Here is a 15342-nt window from a genome sequence, read left to right as displayed (position 1 = left end):
GACCTGCAGAAAGCTCAATTGTTTGTGTACATGCTGTTGCTGCTCCTATTTCACATATTTTATTGTTATAATCTGTCATAATACAGGCTGTTTCCTGCCTCATACTAAGGGCATCTAAGACTACTCGTCAAAATCTCTGCATAAGGCCCATATGTTCCATATAATCTTTCTAGTTTAGCTTTTAGTTTCACTAAACATGTGACCTAACTTACGACTAGCTTTTCTTGTAACAATTGCCTTATAGCCCTCCTCGCAGATCTTGCTTCCAAACATGCATTAATGCTATCTGTATGAGTCTGCTGTCCCCTAAAGAAACTACCTTAGGCTCTTCTCCTATTCCAAGTAACAAGTCATTCAGTTCCTTGGTTGAATTACTGGTGTGTTTGCATGCACATTTTTATCTTTGCTTTTTACTTGTTGCTCTTTTCCAGTTTCCACAGTCTTTCCAAAATTAATCTATAAAGTGCAGAATACACATTTTCTAGTTCAGCCTGGAGGGCACCAATCTTTCTTCACTGTTCAAAACTTCATATATTTTTCCAGCACAATCTGTACTCCATGGGGAAACCTCATCAAGTGTGGTTCTTAATCTTGTGTTCATATTAATTTTTTTAATATCTTGCTGCACGTGGACTGATATCAGCAGATGAATTTCTGGTTTTTCATGTTTTTGTTTGTAGTATTATTGTAGGTTTGTTGTGACATAACTTGGTTGTCATTGCTTGATATATGGGTTATTTACGAGATTATGAGTGAAAGATATATTCATTTGTTTTGGAATATATACACTTTGCACTTTAAAAATACAAACTTATGAGTCATCTTTCGGGCATGCATCCAGGACAAAAGTTTTCAGTGTGCTTGTAGCTTGTGAAAGATGGTGGCAGATGGACATCTAAAAGTATAAATTGGTAGCTGCGAATCTAATGCTTTTTCTTCAAATACCTTCATAAATAAACTATCTACCTTTGATGAGAGAGAGCTATCCATTCCAATAGCATCAATCTGTTCATAATTTTGATTATCAGATGAAAAGAAAATGGAAGTTAAGCATGCTTAAACAATGCTGTTATATCGTCTTCAAGCTTGCAGCTCTTCCGGGATGAGTGAAAGATTATCTGATTTTACGAAAGTGAGTATTTGTAATATTCCTTTTCAGTGTGCAAAAAGTACATAGGACAAGGATGCATGCCTGAAAAATGATGAGATATTCTATCCACTGTGAGAACTTCAAGAAACACATTACTGTAACTTTATTTTCCAGGGATGACCCAAGGTTTCCAACAGTTAGAGGCATCTTGCGTCATGGTATGACAGTAGAAGGACTGAAGCAATTTATTGTGGCCCAAGGCTCATCCCGATCTGTTGTACTTATGGAGTGGGATAAAATATGGGCTATTAATAAAAAGGTGAGTTTTAAACAAGCAAGAACATTTATTATTGGTGTTGTTATCCCTCAGGAAAGAAAAAGAAAGGAAGGGCCATATGTCATACACCAAGAGTTTAGCTGGCAGTAACAAATGTGTGGTAAAAGAAATATTACACATGCACTGGAGAAAAATTGCACTTGACAGTTTGCGTTACATCAAGTTACATTGGCTCTACTGTAATAGCAATGTTGCAACAGCAGCCTCTATACACGTAGAAGACAATATGGATTTCCGTTCCACCTTGTAAATATAAGCTAATGAGCAATAACAATTTGTTTTTCAGTTGCTACCACAATGTGACAGGAAAGAAACAACTACATAATACTGTAGATACAAGTATAACGAAGCACACACTTTCCATAATGGAGCGGAGGAAATACAGGAAATAAGCATTTGATAGAGACCAGTATCTTGAAAGCAATAGATTATGTAGTTTGCAAAAGTAAATAATAACTGAGATAGCAACTTCTCACTCTAGGTTTTATTATGACAGTGATGCAACAAATAACCATTATTCATAGCTTTTTACTCACCAATTTACGGCGACAGTGGTGCAATTCTGTCCAGTTCCCCATTGTCACTGTTGTCAGAATCGGCGCCAAAATTATCCTCATTGTCATCACCAGAAAGGCAAATCATCAGCTGTTCATGGTCACTAATGATACTTTCATTTTCTGTGCTGCTCAAGTAAAGTTTTCATCATGCTCGACTTTTTTCCACCATGAGGCATCCACAGTCACAAGAGCTTGTAGGTGTCACAGACTTATTTTCTTCAACAAGCTAATATAGCTGAAGCTTTGTCATGCTCGTATCCACAGCAATATTTCATTGTAGCTTCTTTGCAGTCGTTTGTGGTTGGGCCTTTGGTCAGTATCACTGAATGATATGGAGCATTGTCTACTAGAATTGTTGTAGGGACAGAAAACTGTTTTAAAAGATTTCTGAACCACTCAACAAATGATGTGTGGTCCATGTCTTCACAGTAATCACCTGTCATTTTGGACCGAAGAACTAAACGTGCAACAGGAACAAAACCACTGTAAGAACCTGCGTCAACCACAATCAGTCTTGCTCCTCTTCCCATCAGCTGATGATCACTGTTGCTTGGAGTGTCATCCGTCCAACATTCACTAACAGCTTTCCTGGCATTAACTCGCATTTTGTCTAGCCACATTGTGGAATGAATGTCCTCCCCCACAAATTTGTGCAAGAATATGTTTCAAGTCATTGCATTATATGCCATTTCTAACAGGACTTTGCATCCGTCTAGCACTTCGTAAGAGAAACCAATACTTTGCAGCCCAATTTTATATACATTTTCAAATCCCTGAAAAGTTCACTTTCCTTTTAATGACACAAGCAGCTTAGCTACGGTAGAATATTCTTTCCTGCTGTAGATAACATAAATATGCCTGCAGATATCATCAGTCTGGAAAGAATCTATGTCGGTGACAGGGTGAGGCTGCTTTTTGTTTCCAGGTGTTGCTAAGAATACATTATCTGATCCACATACCTTGTAATCATTACGGATGACATCTACATCTCTGAGCTTTTGCAGCAACACTCCCTTACTACTGTTATTACATTAATTCCAAGAGTTTTTGATGTGGATTCTACTACTTCATCTGCAGGAACTGACGGCTGTCCATGACTAATTACCTAACCTTTCTCCTGCTTGTAAAACTCAAGAGCTCTCCACAGTAACTCCAGTGCCTGGCTGTTTAGTGGCACATCTTGATGCAAAGGATTGTCACTAGGTGAACAACCTCTTTTCTGTGGCATGTTTTACATATCAAAAACGTGGTAGAAACCAACCACAATGCAATTGTGTCTGTACAACAAAATTTATTGATCCAAAACATACAATCTATTAAAATTCTTGGAAGTAGTTACCTTGAGCAGTGATACACTTCTTCCGGCAATTGCCCATTCTGGCAATTGCCCATGCCTGGTACACTTTCTGGAAGGTGGTGACTGGAATTTCATTTAGAGTATGTGTTGCTGCCTTTTGGATGTCCTCAATGGTATTAAAAGGGCACCCCTTCATCTTGGTTTTGATGCACAGAAAAAGGAAGAAATCTGATGGTGCCATGTTGGGACTGTAGGGCCGCTGTGACATTGTTGCCAAGTTGTGCTTCCCTAGGATCTCCTGAATCAACAGAGCATTGTAGCACAGCACGTTGTCCTGACGCAGTGTCTGTGTTGAAGTGGCCATATGTATCGGCCGGGTGATACGATCTGCTATTCTTTTTAACATTCCAAGGTGGTAGGCTGTGTTCAGTCATTCCTTACGGTATGAACTCCAAATGGATTAAGTCTTTTGCACCAAAGCAGGTGATTAGCATAGTTTTCATTTTTGATTTGCTCATTCTTACTTTCTTGGGCCTGGGAGTCATGGATGTGTGCCACTCTCAGCTTTGGGGCTTCGTTTCTGGATCGTACACAAAAGCCCATGTCTCATCTCTGGTGATGACGTCATCTAAAAAATAAGAGTCTCTTTTTCAACCATTCCACAAGTTCTTTCACGATCTGCATGGGTGGCATAGTTGTCATTTTGATACTGAACTGCAGCAGCATGCCTCTACAGATGCTTGTAGTTGTTTAGAGTTTCGTCAATAAAATAGGGACCGATGACACACTTCTTGAAAAGTGCCTACTACACGTTGACAGACCAAGGTCATTGCTTATCCACTTCCCTCAACCATTGTGGAGTTTCAATTGACAGTTGGTGCATATTGTGAAGATTTATTGCCCACAGTTTTTAAACAATGCTTCATCCACAAACAGCTGTCAACAATGGGGTAGGTGGGATTATATACATTGGAATGTGGTACTAACAGAACACTCGTTTAGCTTATCCCACTTGCACATTCAAGTTGGCTGGTAATGACATGGAGATTGTGTGTTACTCCAGGTAAAATATTGGTCGCATTTCTTTCATTAGTAGTGGTTCTTTTTCATTGATGGGTTTTATTCTTCATACTTCCAGTTTCTTGAAATTTTCTTAATTATGTTTGCAAAGACGGATTGTCAGGGCTTTCCCTTCCAGCCTACAACTGCACTGCTTCTCTGACAATTTGATGGTATTGGAATATGCACAGAAACCATATACTCCTATTTGACTATCGTTTGCAATGTGAAAGTCCGAATAGCTTCATGAGCAAGTTGTCTGATAGCTATCACAGCAATGCACAGATTGAAGGGCTTCAAGGTCCTAGGTGAACATACAAACCATACCTGAGGTAAGTATTTATTTACATTTGATACTGTATGACGGACATGTGCGGGATGCTTTCACTTGATGGCAGGACAATGGTTTGTGGTGCTGTTGCCTTGTTACAAAATTCCATAAAAGTTTGTTGTGAAACACTCTTCAAAGCCTGTATCCAATGCCACAGGAAAAAGTATGTATTTCTGTTTTTAAGAGAAGGTGATCTCTTAATTTGGCAGTTATAAACATTAAAAATTACAAGCATATGTTAGAATATATGCCACATTGTCCACTACAATTTAATGAAAACTGCACCTCGATATATTTAGTCTTTTTGGATACATGTGTTGCCTTTCTTAATTGCCCCACACTGTATACTAAAATATTTCCACCAAAGTACGACTTATAAATTTTGAATCTCACACATAACATTCTGTTGTTTTATTTCCATTGCAATTTATACTCTGCATGCAGTTGATGTAAGTTCCTTTTTTCTAACCATTTGTGTCTTTCATGAGAAGTATATGTATGTGGTATAATACAATTTTTGATCATTATCCACCATTAATGTTCTGTTTATTTCATTTTCCAGGTAATAGATCCAATTGCACCTAGATACACAGCTGTCTTGTCAGAGGGAGCCGTAAATGTGAAAGTAAATGGAGTAATTGAAGCACCACTGATTGCGCAGAAACACCCTAAGAATCCAGATGTTGGTTCCAAAACTGTTTGGACAGGACCTAATTTGCTAATTGACGGTGAGGATGTAAATCTTCTGAAAGAAGGAGAAAATGCTACATTTATAAACTGGGGAAATCTGATGATCAAGAAGATTAACAGGTCAGTTCCATTGATACTCCAAAATATTTGTCAGTCTAGTATGTCTTGTATACATAGAACCATTATTTGTGTGAAAAAGTCCGCAGCTCGTGGTCTTGCGGTAGCGTTCTCGCTTCCCGCGCACGAGGTCCCGGGCTCGATTCCGGGCGGGGCCAGGGATTTTCTCTGCCTCGTGATGACTGGGTGTTGTGTATTCATCGTCATTTCATCATCATTGACTCGCAAGTCGCCGAAGTGGCGTCAACTAAAACGGATTTGCAATACGGCGGCCAAACTTCCCCGCATGGGGCCTCCCGGTCAACAATGCCATACGATCATTTTACTTCATTGTGTGAAAAAAATGTTTACTGAAAATACATTAAACAATACCGCGTAAATGACTTTTCCGATTTTCTTGATTTTGGTTAGTTGTTGTATTCAGAACACATGCTGTTGCTGCTATAAAAACAAATTTTCAGCTCTTAATCATGAAAATGAAACTCCAAGAATATCACTTAAGTCAAACAAGGTAGAGAAAAGGTGTAAATTCCACATATCTGGTGTGGTAGAAAATTGTGGTACCTTCACAAATGATGCTGTTTTCTGTAGGGTGGTTGCAATACCAGCAGACTGTAACAAAATTCAGGAAGACCTGCAGAAGATCGACGATTGGTGCAATACCTGCAGCTGTATATATACCAAAAAAACAAATCTCCACATTTATACTCTACTTTCAAATGAGTAGTAATTTCTTTCTTTGTGAAAATATTACTTTGTGAATCAGTATGCACTTGCAACAACTGAATCCTTGTTCCAGAACAGATGCCTAACTCTGAGAGTTACATGAAGAGTAATAACAATGTATTGTTGCTCTGCAGTCATACATTTATGTTGCAAACTCGGGGGCCTGGGTGTTTGTGTTGTCCTCATCATTTCATTATCATCCATGCATGTGGCGAGATTGGACTGTGTAAAAGGTTGGATCTTTGCATGGGCGCTGATTATCGTGCAGTTCAGCATCCCAAAAGCCCAACTTTATCGTCATTATGTTGCAAAGAATGAGATTAAAAGTAATTTGTATTTTTGTTGAAGAGACAAAGTTGACATAAAATGACTGGTGAATAAGTTTCTGTGTGTTTGTAACTACTCATTATTTAAATATGTTGTGTGCTGTCGGTTGAGCAGTGTAGCTTAGCATACCCCTGAGATGCTACAGATCCAATCCCGATAACCTACAGGGAAGGAAAGCTCCCCATAATATCACGCAAATTTAAGGGAAACAATGTTACACAATGGATAACACCTTATTAAATGAAAATTACTAGTGGTGGCCCAATAAAGCATGAAAGTATTGGTACTGCACTTCACACAGATATGATGCTGTTTTCTATAGGGTGGTTGCAACACCAGCAGCTTTTGAAATGAGATGTTGAAGAAAAATGCTGAGTATAATATGGGTTCACAGGACAGGCATTGAATCACATGGGAGATAAAATAAATTTATAGCACTTCTTTACGGAAAAGAATGGGGTGGTTGATAGGATGTGTTGTGAGTCATTTGGTAAATAAGCTGACAAGAGACTATAGGTGTGAACTACAGCTTTGACACAGGTTGGTGGACACATGGAAGCATAGCATGGAACTATATCATGGATACAGCCAATGAGTGCAAAAATGATTAGTGAATTAAAGAAAGATCCCCAGAGAAGAGAGAACGAATACAAATACTTTCTCCAACACACATAATGGGTGCAATTAGCTTGCTGTGAATATTAAATCTGTGCAATGAAACCCCAGTGCAAATTAGTCAACTTCATGCCCCTGTCGCTTCAGTGGCTGCATCAACGCCATGTGCTTACCACTCTTGAATGGTGCAAGTATGCAACATTGCTGCAGTAGTAGCTGGAAGTTCCGTGTCCAGCTCGACCTCTGTACTTTGCTCCAAGTCGGAGACATCTCTCTCTATGAATATCTTCCACAGGTGTCTAAGGTGAAGTGTGTTCTCGACAGCATCCCTGAAGGTAGTCTCCTCTTCACTCTCCCTACAGCAAGTCTTTTCTTCAGTGTCCTTGGAACAAGCACGCTCTGACTTTCCCCTAAGAGAACTGACTGGTTCTGTCAGTGTCAGAATCTCACCATCCAATTGAAGCAGACATTGCAAGTTTTGACAAATAATAATTTTATGAACAAATTCTTAACTGTTTGCATTCTGTAATGCAGACTCGGGCATCTCTGTGCACTCTTATTTAAATTGCTGCTGCCAGGCACATCAGAGAGAACTGCACGAGCCCCTTTGCGTAAATAATGAAGCCACAGACATTAGGGTATACATTAACAAATATATTTTTGTAAGTATTACAATACAAAACTAATTATCATGTGGCATTTTTTAAAACTCTTGAGGATGGACAGTTTCTATTGTGTTGCACTCAAATTGTTTACTGATGAATCACTGTCATGATCAAAATCATTGCCACTCCTATTTTCACTTAGACAACCCTCCAAATGCTCCACTGCAATCTCTTCCTCAGAAAGGACCGTGCTTAAAGAACTAGCCATTTCATGCCTACTAACACGAATGTGGTAAGTACAACTTGTCTCTCAGCACAACTGCTACACACAGGCTTCCCTAGATGGCAGTACTGTGCAGCATTGATGCCTAGTTCGGGTAGATTTAAGAATGACGCATCTGAGAGCTCTGCAAAAGATCATGTCAAATGAGGCTCGACATTGGAGTAGAAAACAAAATTTTCAGTGTCGAGCACCACTCACTGTTGGATGGAAAGGATTAACAAGTTCCTACTCATGCAGATTTTGTCATGGTTAACAAATAGTGGTTTAGTACAGGAAAGAAGGCATAAAATCTGTGACAGATTTCCAGTCACTGCCAACTAAACATCTTGCACATAGACACACATGGCGAATCACCCCTTCAACCAAAATAATTACTGTGAACCCTTCATAGAACCCCTTACTAGGATTTTAACAAACATTCCTGTGGACCATGGTAGCATCCAACAGCTCTGTTTTTCCACCTGGTATGATCTTAATTGTATATTTAAGACTTTGTGTGGCTGTGTAATCCCCCTCAACCCCCCCCCCCCCCCACACACACACACAAACTTCCCCCTCCCATTTTTCCAAATACCTCAGAACGTGTGCTATCAACTGACTATTTTTTTGTCAAGTAGTGCCATAAATTTCTTTTGTAAAGTTCCTGTACTCTTCTTGTCTGTTCTTTGAGCGTCCTTGTTCCATCTATGCAAACAAGCTATGTAAACTCTTTTATTTCCATGATACTTAATGGCTATAACCTAGTAATTATAGTATTGACTTTAGTATGATTATATTTAAAGACATGTGATAAGTTTTCTTTTAAATTTTAAATGAAAATGTATGTAAAAATTTTCAGACAATGGAATGTCTTGGATGAGGTAACAATAATAATATGGAAAGGATAACTTACTACTTGCCACATGAGGAGGCACTGAGTTGCACACAAGCACAACTTGGCCACATACTCACTGTTTCCAGGTGCTGGAACCGACTGACAGTCAGGCTCCATCATTCAAGAGACAATGCCCGTGTGTGTGTGTGTGTGTGTGTGTGTGTGTGTGTGTGTGTGTTTCATCTTTTTCTTGTGCTTGCCTGAGACTCAATACCTTTGGTATGTAGTGGGTAGCTGTCTATCCTTTCCATATTTTTAAAAAAATTTACTTATTCCACATATTTCAGGACTATTTCTCCCTCATTCTATTGAAAAACATTAACATGCCATTCCTTATCAATGCTTTTTTTTTTTTTCACATCCGTGTGGAATTCCTCTCCCGAAGTATGGAATGAACAATGAATCTAATTTGCCGTAATGTGTTTATACACTGGAAAATGCAATAATTTGTTGACTCCTTCATCTCTTCAGCACAAACGGTGAAATAACTGTGGAAGCTGAACCAAATATTGAAAATAAAGATTACAAAAAGACACCAAAATTAACATGGTTGGCAGTGACAAGTAAAGCACCCTTTGTACCTTGCACATGTGTCTACTTTGATCATATTATTAGCAAGGCCATTTTGGGAAAAGACGAAGATTTCAAGGATTACATTAACCACCAAACAAAGGTAAATGATAATTACACATATCTTTTGAAATAGTTTGTATTTGGATTGATTTACCATTGTTTTTAATTGTAGACAGAGGTACATATGCTGGGTGATCCAGAATTAGCTTTTGTGAAAAAGGGTGATATCATACAACTTCAAAGGAAGGGCTTTTTTATATGTGACAGGCCCTATAGACCACCAAGGTAAGAATAAAATATCTGCTTTCATTTTTCTACAGTTATTATTTCATTCTTACAACTACTTTCTTATATTTATTTATTTTTTTATTTTACAGTGTATATACCAGTGTTGCAGGTCCTATAATATTATTTCATATTCCGGATGGTCATACAAAGGATATGCCTACTGTTGGAAAACCAAAGAGTTCCAAAGTTGACACCAAAAAGGTAATACATTGAACATATTTCACTGTCCACATGGATTGGTTACTTGCTTCCTTTTTTTGTTTCTTGCTTTCTTTGTTACAATTAAAGTACCTATAGTTCAGGTAAAAATGGCAAAGCTGTTATCGGTTTAAATACCACAGTGCTCTACTAGTGTAAATGGTAAAACTGTCATCAACATGAAGACTGGTTTAAATTCTGCAGTGCTTTACTTGGCATGATCCTGTGTATTACAGTCCCTGTCCAGCCATTCAGATTTATGTTTTCTGTTATTTGCACACATGACTTCAGGCAAATGTTAGGATGGTTCCTTTGAAAGGACAGGACCATCCCCAATGCGACCTTGTGCTCTTTGTCACCAATGATATGACAATCGGAATCTTCCTTTCTTCCTTCTTTAAGTAAGTTATTACAAATTGGATGCAAATTTATGCTGATCCAACATGACTAAAGGAGTAGTGCTCAATTTAATAAAAACAATTAATATAAATTCAGAAATATGGAAGTAAATATTTTTTGTGTTGACCAGGACATAGAACCAAGTGCTTATGATTTAATATTGGACAGTGTAATATTTATTGTAACAGTGTACAAGTCCCTACTGGGTAACAGCATAATTTTCATGAACAATTTTGATGCCTTATTGTGCTTTTTGTCATACAGAAAGAAGTTATTGATTTGTGGTAATTTTAATGGTACACTGATTACACTGATAATGTGTACAAACAACAAGCAGAAGTTACACACACACACACACACACGTATTCTGTGGAAATGAATCATCAGAGCATAATGCATAGTAGTCACATTACATAGCTTTACTATACATAGTCTATAAATACTGAAGGAAAACATTTAGGGTGAATAATGACTAACAGAGTGAGGGGGCGCAGTGGTTAGCATACTGGACTCGCATTCAGGATGACGACGATTCAAACCCGTGTCCAGCCACCCTGATTTAGTTTTTCTATGATTTCTCTAAATTGCTTCAGGCGAATGCCGGGATGGTTCCTTTGAAAAGGCACAGCTGATTTCCTTCCCAACCGTTCCCTAAACCGAGCTCCGTCTTTAATGACCCCGCTGTTGACAGGATGCTAAACACAAATCTCCTCCTCCTCCTCCTCCTCAGATAATAACAAAACAGTGGAAGATTTTAGGAAAAACTTATTTTGATAGGGGGGAAATTTGTCAAGAGACGCAGTGCCTGCTCTACATTCAACGTAGTTTTTTATTTTTAAAGCAGTTTTCCCAGCAACAAAACTGCAGTCCTAAGAAATGTCCATCTCCTGCTTCTGCTTTTGTGGCCTCTTTGGACCACTTCAGTCAATTATTTTCTGATAATCCATGTCAATAAGTTTTCTTTTGCTCTGATCTTTTTCGTCATTGCTCATATGCAAATAACCTTTTTATTGTACATTGTTTGTCATTGTATGGTTTAATTGTTATCTTTGTTTTTCAGTTTCATTAAATTTTCTGTTTTGTTTTTTAAATCATCCAGGGTTAATTATCTCTTTTTCATATTGTGATTTCCTGTATCTATCCTACTTATTGTTCCATGTTCCAAAGTTCCACTATAATTTTTCATGGTAATCTGGTTTCTGGTTTCCTCACAATGTGACCAAAATAAAGAAATCCTTCAGTATAGTATCTGTAATGGGCTTCAGATCGCTGTTCACTACTTCAGTTGGCACTATCCGCCATTGTCCATCTTTTTTATTTTCTTATTTTTGTGTATTCTAGTTATTTTTCTCTCTTACTGTTAAGATTTTGTCAGTTCTGATTTTCTGAGGGACTTTGAAAAGATTTGACTTCCGTATGTCACCTCTGGTTGAATCACTGCCTTTTGATGTTTTAATTTAGTTTTTCTTATTGTATGTAGACCATGTTAATTTTTGAACTTTTATCATTTTATTAGTTCTTTCTCACCGTGCATGTTTCTCGTCCAGGTTGTATGTTATAATTTCTCCTAGGTATTCAAATTGTTTCACTATTTTTACTTTCCTTGTTTACTGTTAAGTGATTGATTGCTAGTGCATCTGCCACCATTACCTCAATCTTTTCAAATGGGATCTGGAGTCCTATTCTTTGTGCTATATTTTGTAGTCTTGTTACATGATTTCTGGATTCTTGAATGTTATTAGCTAGTAGCACTAAGTCTTCTGGCATTTTAAGTTTATTTGACATTTATTGGTTCCAGTTCTTAAGCCTGTAGGACTTTCCTTGCACCATTCCGATGTCGTGTACTCCAGAGCACAGTTGAAAAGTAATGGCGATAAACCATCTCCGTGGCTTAACCCTGTTGTAATTGTAAATGGCTCAGATATTTCTCTTCTGAACTTTGTTAGATTTTGTGTTTGTTAGACTTAATTTTATCATTTTTATTAATTTGGAATGGAGTCCTAAAATTTCTTAGTATCTTCATCATTGAAGATCTGTGGATACAATCATAAGACTTTTTGAAATGTTCAAAGGTTAGAGCTTGTTGAATTTTGTCTGGATTCGATTCTTGGCTGGGTTCTATTTTCTCCACTCAGAAACTGGGTGTTTGTGTCATCATCATTTCATCCTCATCGACGTGCAAGTCAACAAAGTGGCGTCACCTCTAAAAGACTTGCACCAGGCAATCAGATCTACCCGCCAGGAGGCTCTCACTACATGACATTTCATTTCTATAAACAACGATATGGGATTGAAACGTTCCCTTCAAGATGAAGAGTTCCTGTTCTGATTACATTTTTTTAATAAATTCATGCCTCGTTGTCACATTCCTCTTAGTGAACTACAGCAAACTAATACTGATGCAGTGAAAACTGTTGAATATGTATCTTACTTTGCAGTATCTGTCCAACATGTTAGGGCTTTACTTAACACTGACTGTCATTGGGAGGTTTCGCAGAATCAAGAATGGTGTGTGCACAAGACATCTGTGATCACATCAAGTTTCAGATCAGTTATCAATCCATTTTTAATGATCCGTTAGTAGCACAGCTGATGGAACTGCCATTGTTTTCAAAACCAACAAATTGTTTCTCAGAAAAAGAACTGAAAGTAATTTTTAATTTGTTTCAGTTACATCTTGAAATGGATTTCATGAAACCATCAGATGTTTTGACGTTAATGAATTTTCTTTATGAAACAACTTAGCCATGCCTTTTCCTGAATGTTTTGAACCACTGCAGATAACAGTGACTTTTGCAGTGGTGACTGGAGAGGCATAATGTTGCTTCTCAACACTAAAACGGCTAAAAACCTTCATACAAAATACTGTGACAGACTTACATCTTTTGTGATGCGTTGTCTTGAAAAAGAAATGGTGAATCTTCCAAAATTCAGTGAAATGGTGCTAAAGCATTTTGCAGCACAATAGTGGAAACAAACAGCTTTCCCCTGTAAACAAACTAATTAAAGGAAGCAAAATGTGCGTTAATAGGTGATAAGAAGCAATCCCATTGTTGTAAGTAGCTTTTTAGCCTGCAAAACAGTCTTGAAAATGGGTGCTAACATGTTTCCCCAGCGACATAACTTTTCCGACAGTTTAGCTCAACAAACCATACTAAAAATGATGCATTATGGGCAAATCTTTAATGCGGTGTATCACTTAAGCTACATATTTTCATAACACACAAGTATAAATATGAAAACCAACAAATATTGTATGTTAGCTTCACAAGCATTTAAGTATACCTGCAGGTGTTTAATATTTATTGACAATACTAGTTTGTCAAATAACCAATAAATTTAAGTGACCTCACATCAACAATAATAGTGACCAAAATTATCAGTTGACAACGCAGTTTCACAAGGTTAAGATGTCGGACACCCAAAGGAAAGCTTGTGCTGCAGTTATATTAGCTATAGCTTGCAAGCAAGAGAAAACAATGAAAAAGAGGAAATGATTCTGAAAGTGGTTTGAAAAACAGAGTGATTAGTCACATGTTACTGACTGAAATCAGAACCACGGGCCCAAAAGTTATTTTCCAGTGAGTCCTGCAGCGTAGGACAAGTTACTAATGTCAATATTAGATAAAATAAGGATATAAAATATATTAATGAGAGAGGCAACCACGGTCGATGAGAGATTAGGAGTACGAGTACCGTAACATTTGAGATTTCTGGCAATGGGCAGGTCACTCAAATGGTCGAAATTTAGTTCTGTGATATCAGCAAAATCAATTATTAAATTCTATGAAAACCTTTGAAGCAATTTTAATTGCATAGCAAGGATATTTTCAGGCAATTAATGTAAAACATCTTTTACAACTTGTGGTAATTAGGTGAAATTGACATACATATTGTAGACCTCTTACTAGTCATTGCAGACGTATGACATATTTTTAAAAGTGGAAGGGTTTTTCCAACCTGCTATGTAATTCACAAACCTATAACATTTTTTTTCAAATTAGTAAAGTAAAAAGTGTTGTAGAGAGTTCTCTGTTGACCTCCCAAAAGTAGTACAAGGGGCGTTGAAAAAGTCCATGCAAAGTCCGAGAGGTGGCACCACCGGCACATATCGAGGTCATGTTTAGTTAGTAGCATCTTTGGAAAGAATGCACACCAAGTTTCAGCCATATTGGTCTATTTTTTTGTGTGTGGCATTCGTGTGAATCTAGGAAGTTGAGTGATTGTCAAAAAATTGACGAAAAATAATGTCGTGTGGTGATTAAACATAACTTTATGAAAGGCAAAACACCTCAGGAGACTAAAAAGAAACTTGATAAACATTACGGGGACTCTGTACCATCGATAGAACAGTTTATAAGTGGTTTCAAATTTTTCTGAGTGACCGTATGGGTACAAGTGATGCTGGACGTTGCGGATGCCCTGTGGAGGTTACGACTCCAGAAATCATTGATAAAATCCATGATATGGTGATGGATGACAGAAGAGTTAAGGTGCATGAGATTGCTAGTGCTGTGGGCATCTCGAATGAATGGGTACATAATATTTTGCATAAACATATGGACATGAGAAAGCTATCTGCAAGATAGGTTCCGCGATTGCTCACGCTTGACCAAAAACGAGGTCGTGTGAAGTGTTGCAAAGGTGGTTTGCCGCTGTTCAGGAAGAATCCGCAGGACTTCAAGCATTGTTTGGTCACTGTGGATGAAGCATGGATACATTACTATACTCCTGAGACCAAAAAACAATCTAAACAATGGGTTACCAAGGGAGAATCTGCACCAAAAAAGGCGACTGTCTTTTGGGATTCGCAAGGGATAATCCTCATCGGCTATCTGGAAAAGGGTACAACTATTACAGGTGCATATTATTCATTGTTATTGGACCGTTTGAAAACCAAGCTGCAAGAAAAATGCCGGTGATTGGACCGCAAAAAAGTCCTTTTCCATCACGACAATGCACAAGCACACACCTCT

The 15342-nt window shown here is 37.9% G+C and overlaps 1 protein-coding gene across 1 annotated transcript in view; it reads left to right on the top strand.

Annotated features, from left to right (window-relative positions):
* LOC126193193 (bifunctional glutamate/proline--tRNA ligase) overlaps positions 1–15342 on the top strand; it is a 248437-nt gene that overhangs the window by 103117 nt on the left and 129978 nt on the right. The window contains exons 9-13 of the mRNA XM_049932666.1: positions 1265–1409; positions 5234–5481; positions 9380–9581; positions 9654–9766; positions 9859–9970. Of these exons, the coding sequence (XP_049788623.1) occupies positions 1265–1409; positions 5234–5481; positions 9380–9581; positions 9654–9766; positions 9859–9970 (820 nt within the window). The remainder of the gene's footprint in view (positions 1–1264; positions 1410–5233; positions 5482–9379; positions 9582–9653; positions 9767–9858; positions 9971–15342) is intronic.

The sequence above is a fragment of the Schistocerca nitens genome, chromosome 1, assembly GCF_023898315.1.
Source record: "Schistocerca nitens isolate TAMUIC-IGC-003100 chromosome 1, iqSchNite1.1, whole genome shotgun sequence".
Lineage (NCBI taxonomy): Eukaryota > Metazoa > Arthropoda > Insecta > Orthoptera > Acrididae > Schistocerca > Schistocerca nitens.
The sequence above is the reverse complement of the archived record's forward strand: the minus strand, read 5'-3'. Positions and strand labels throughout refer to the sequence as shown.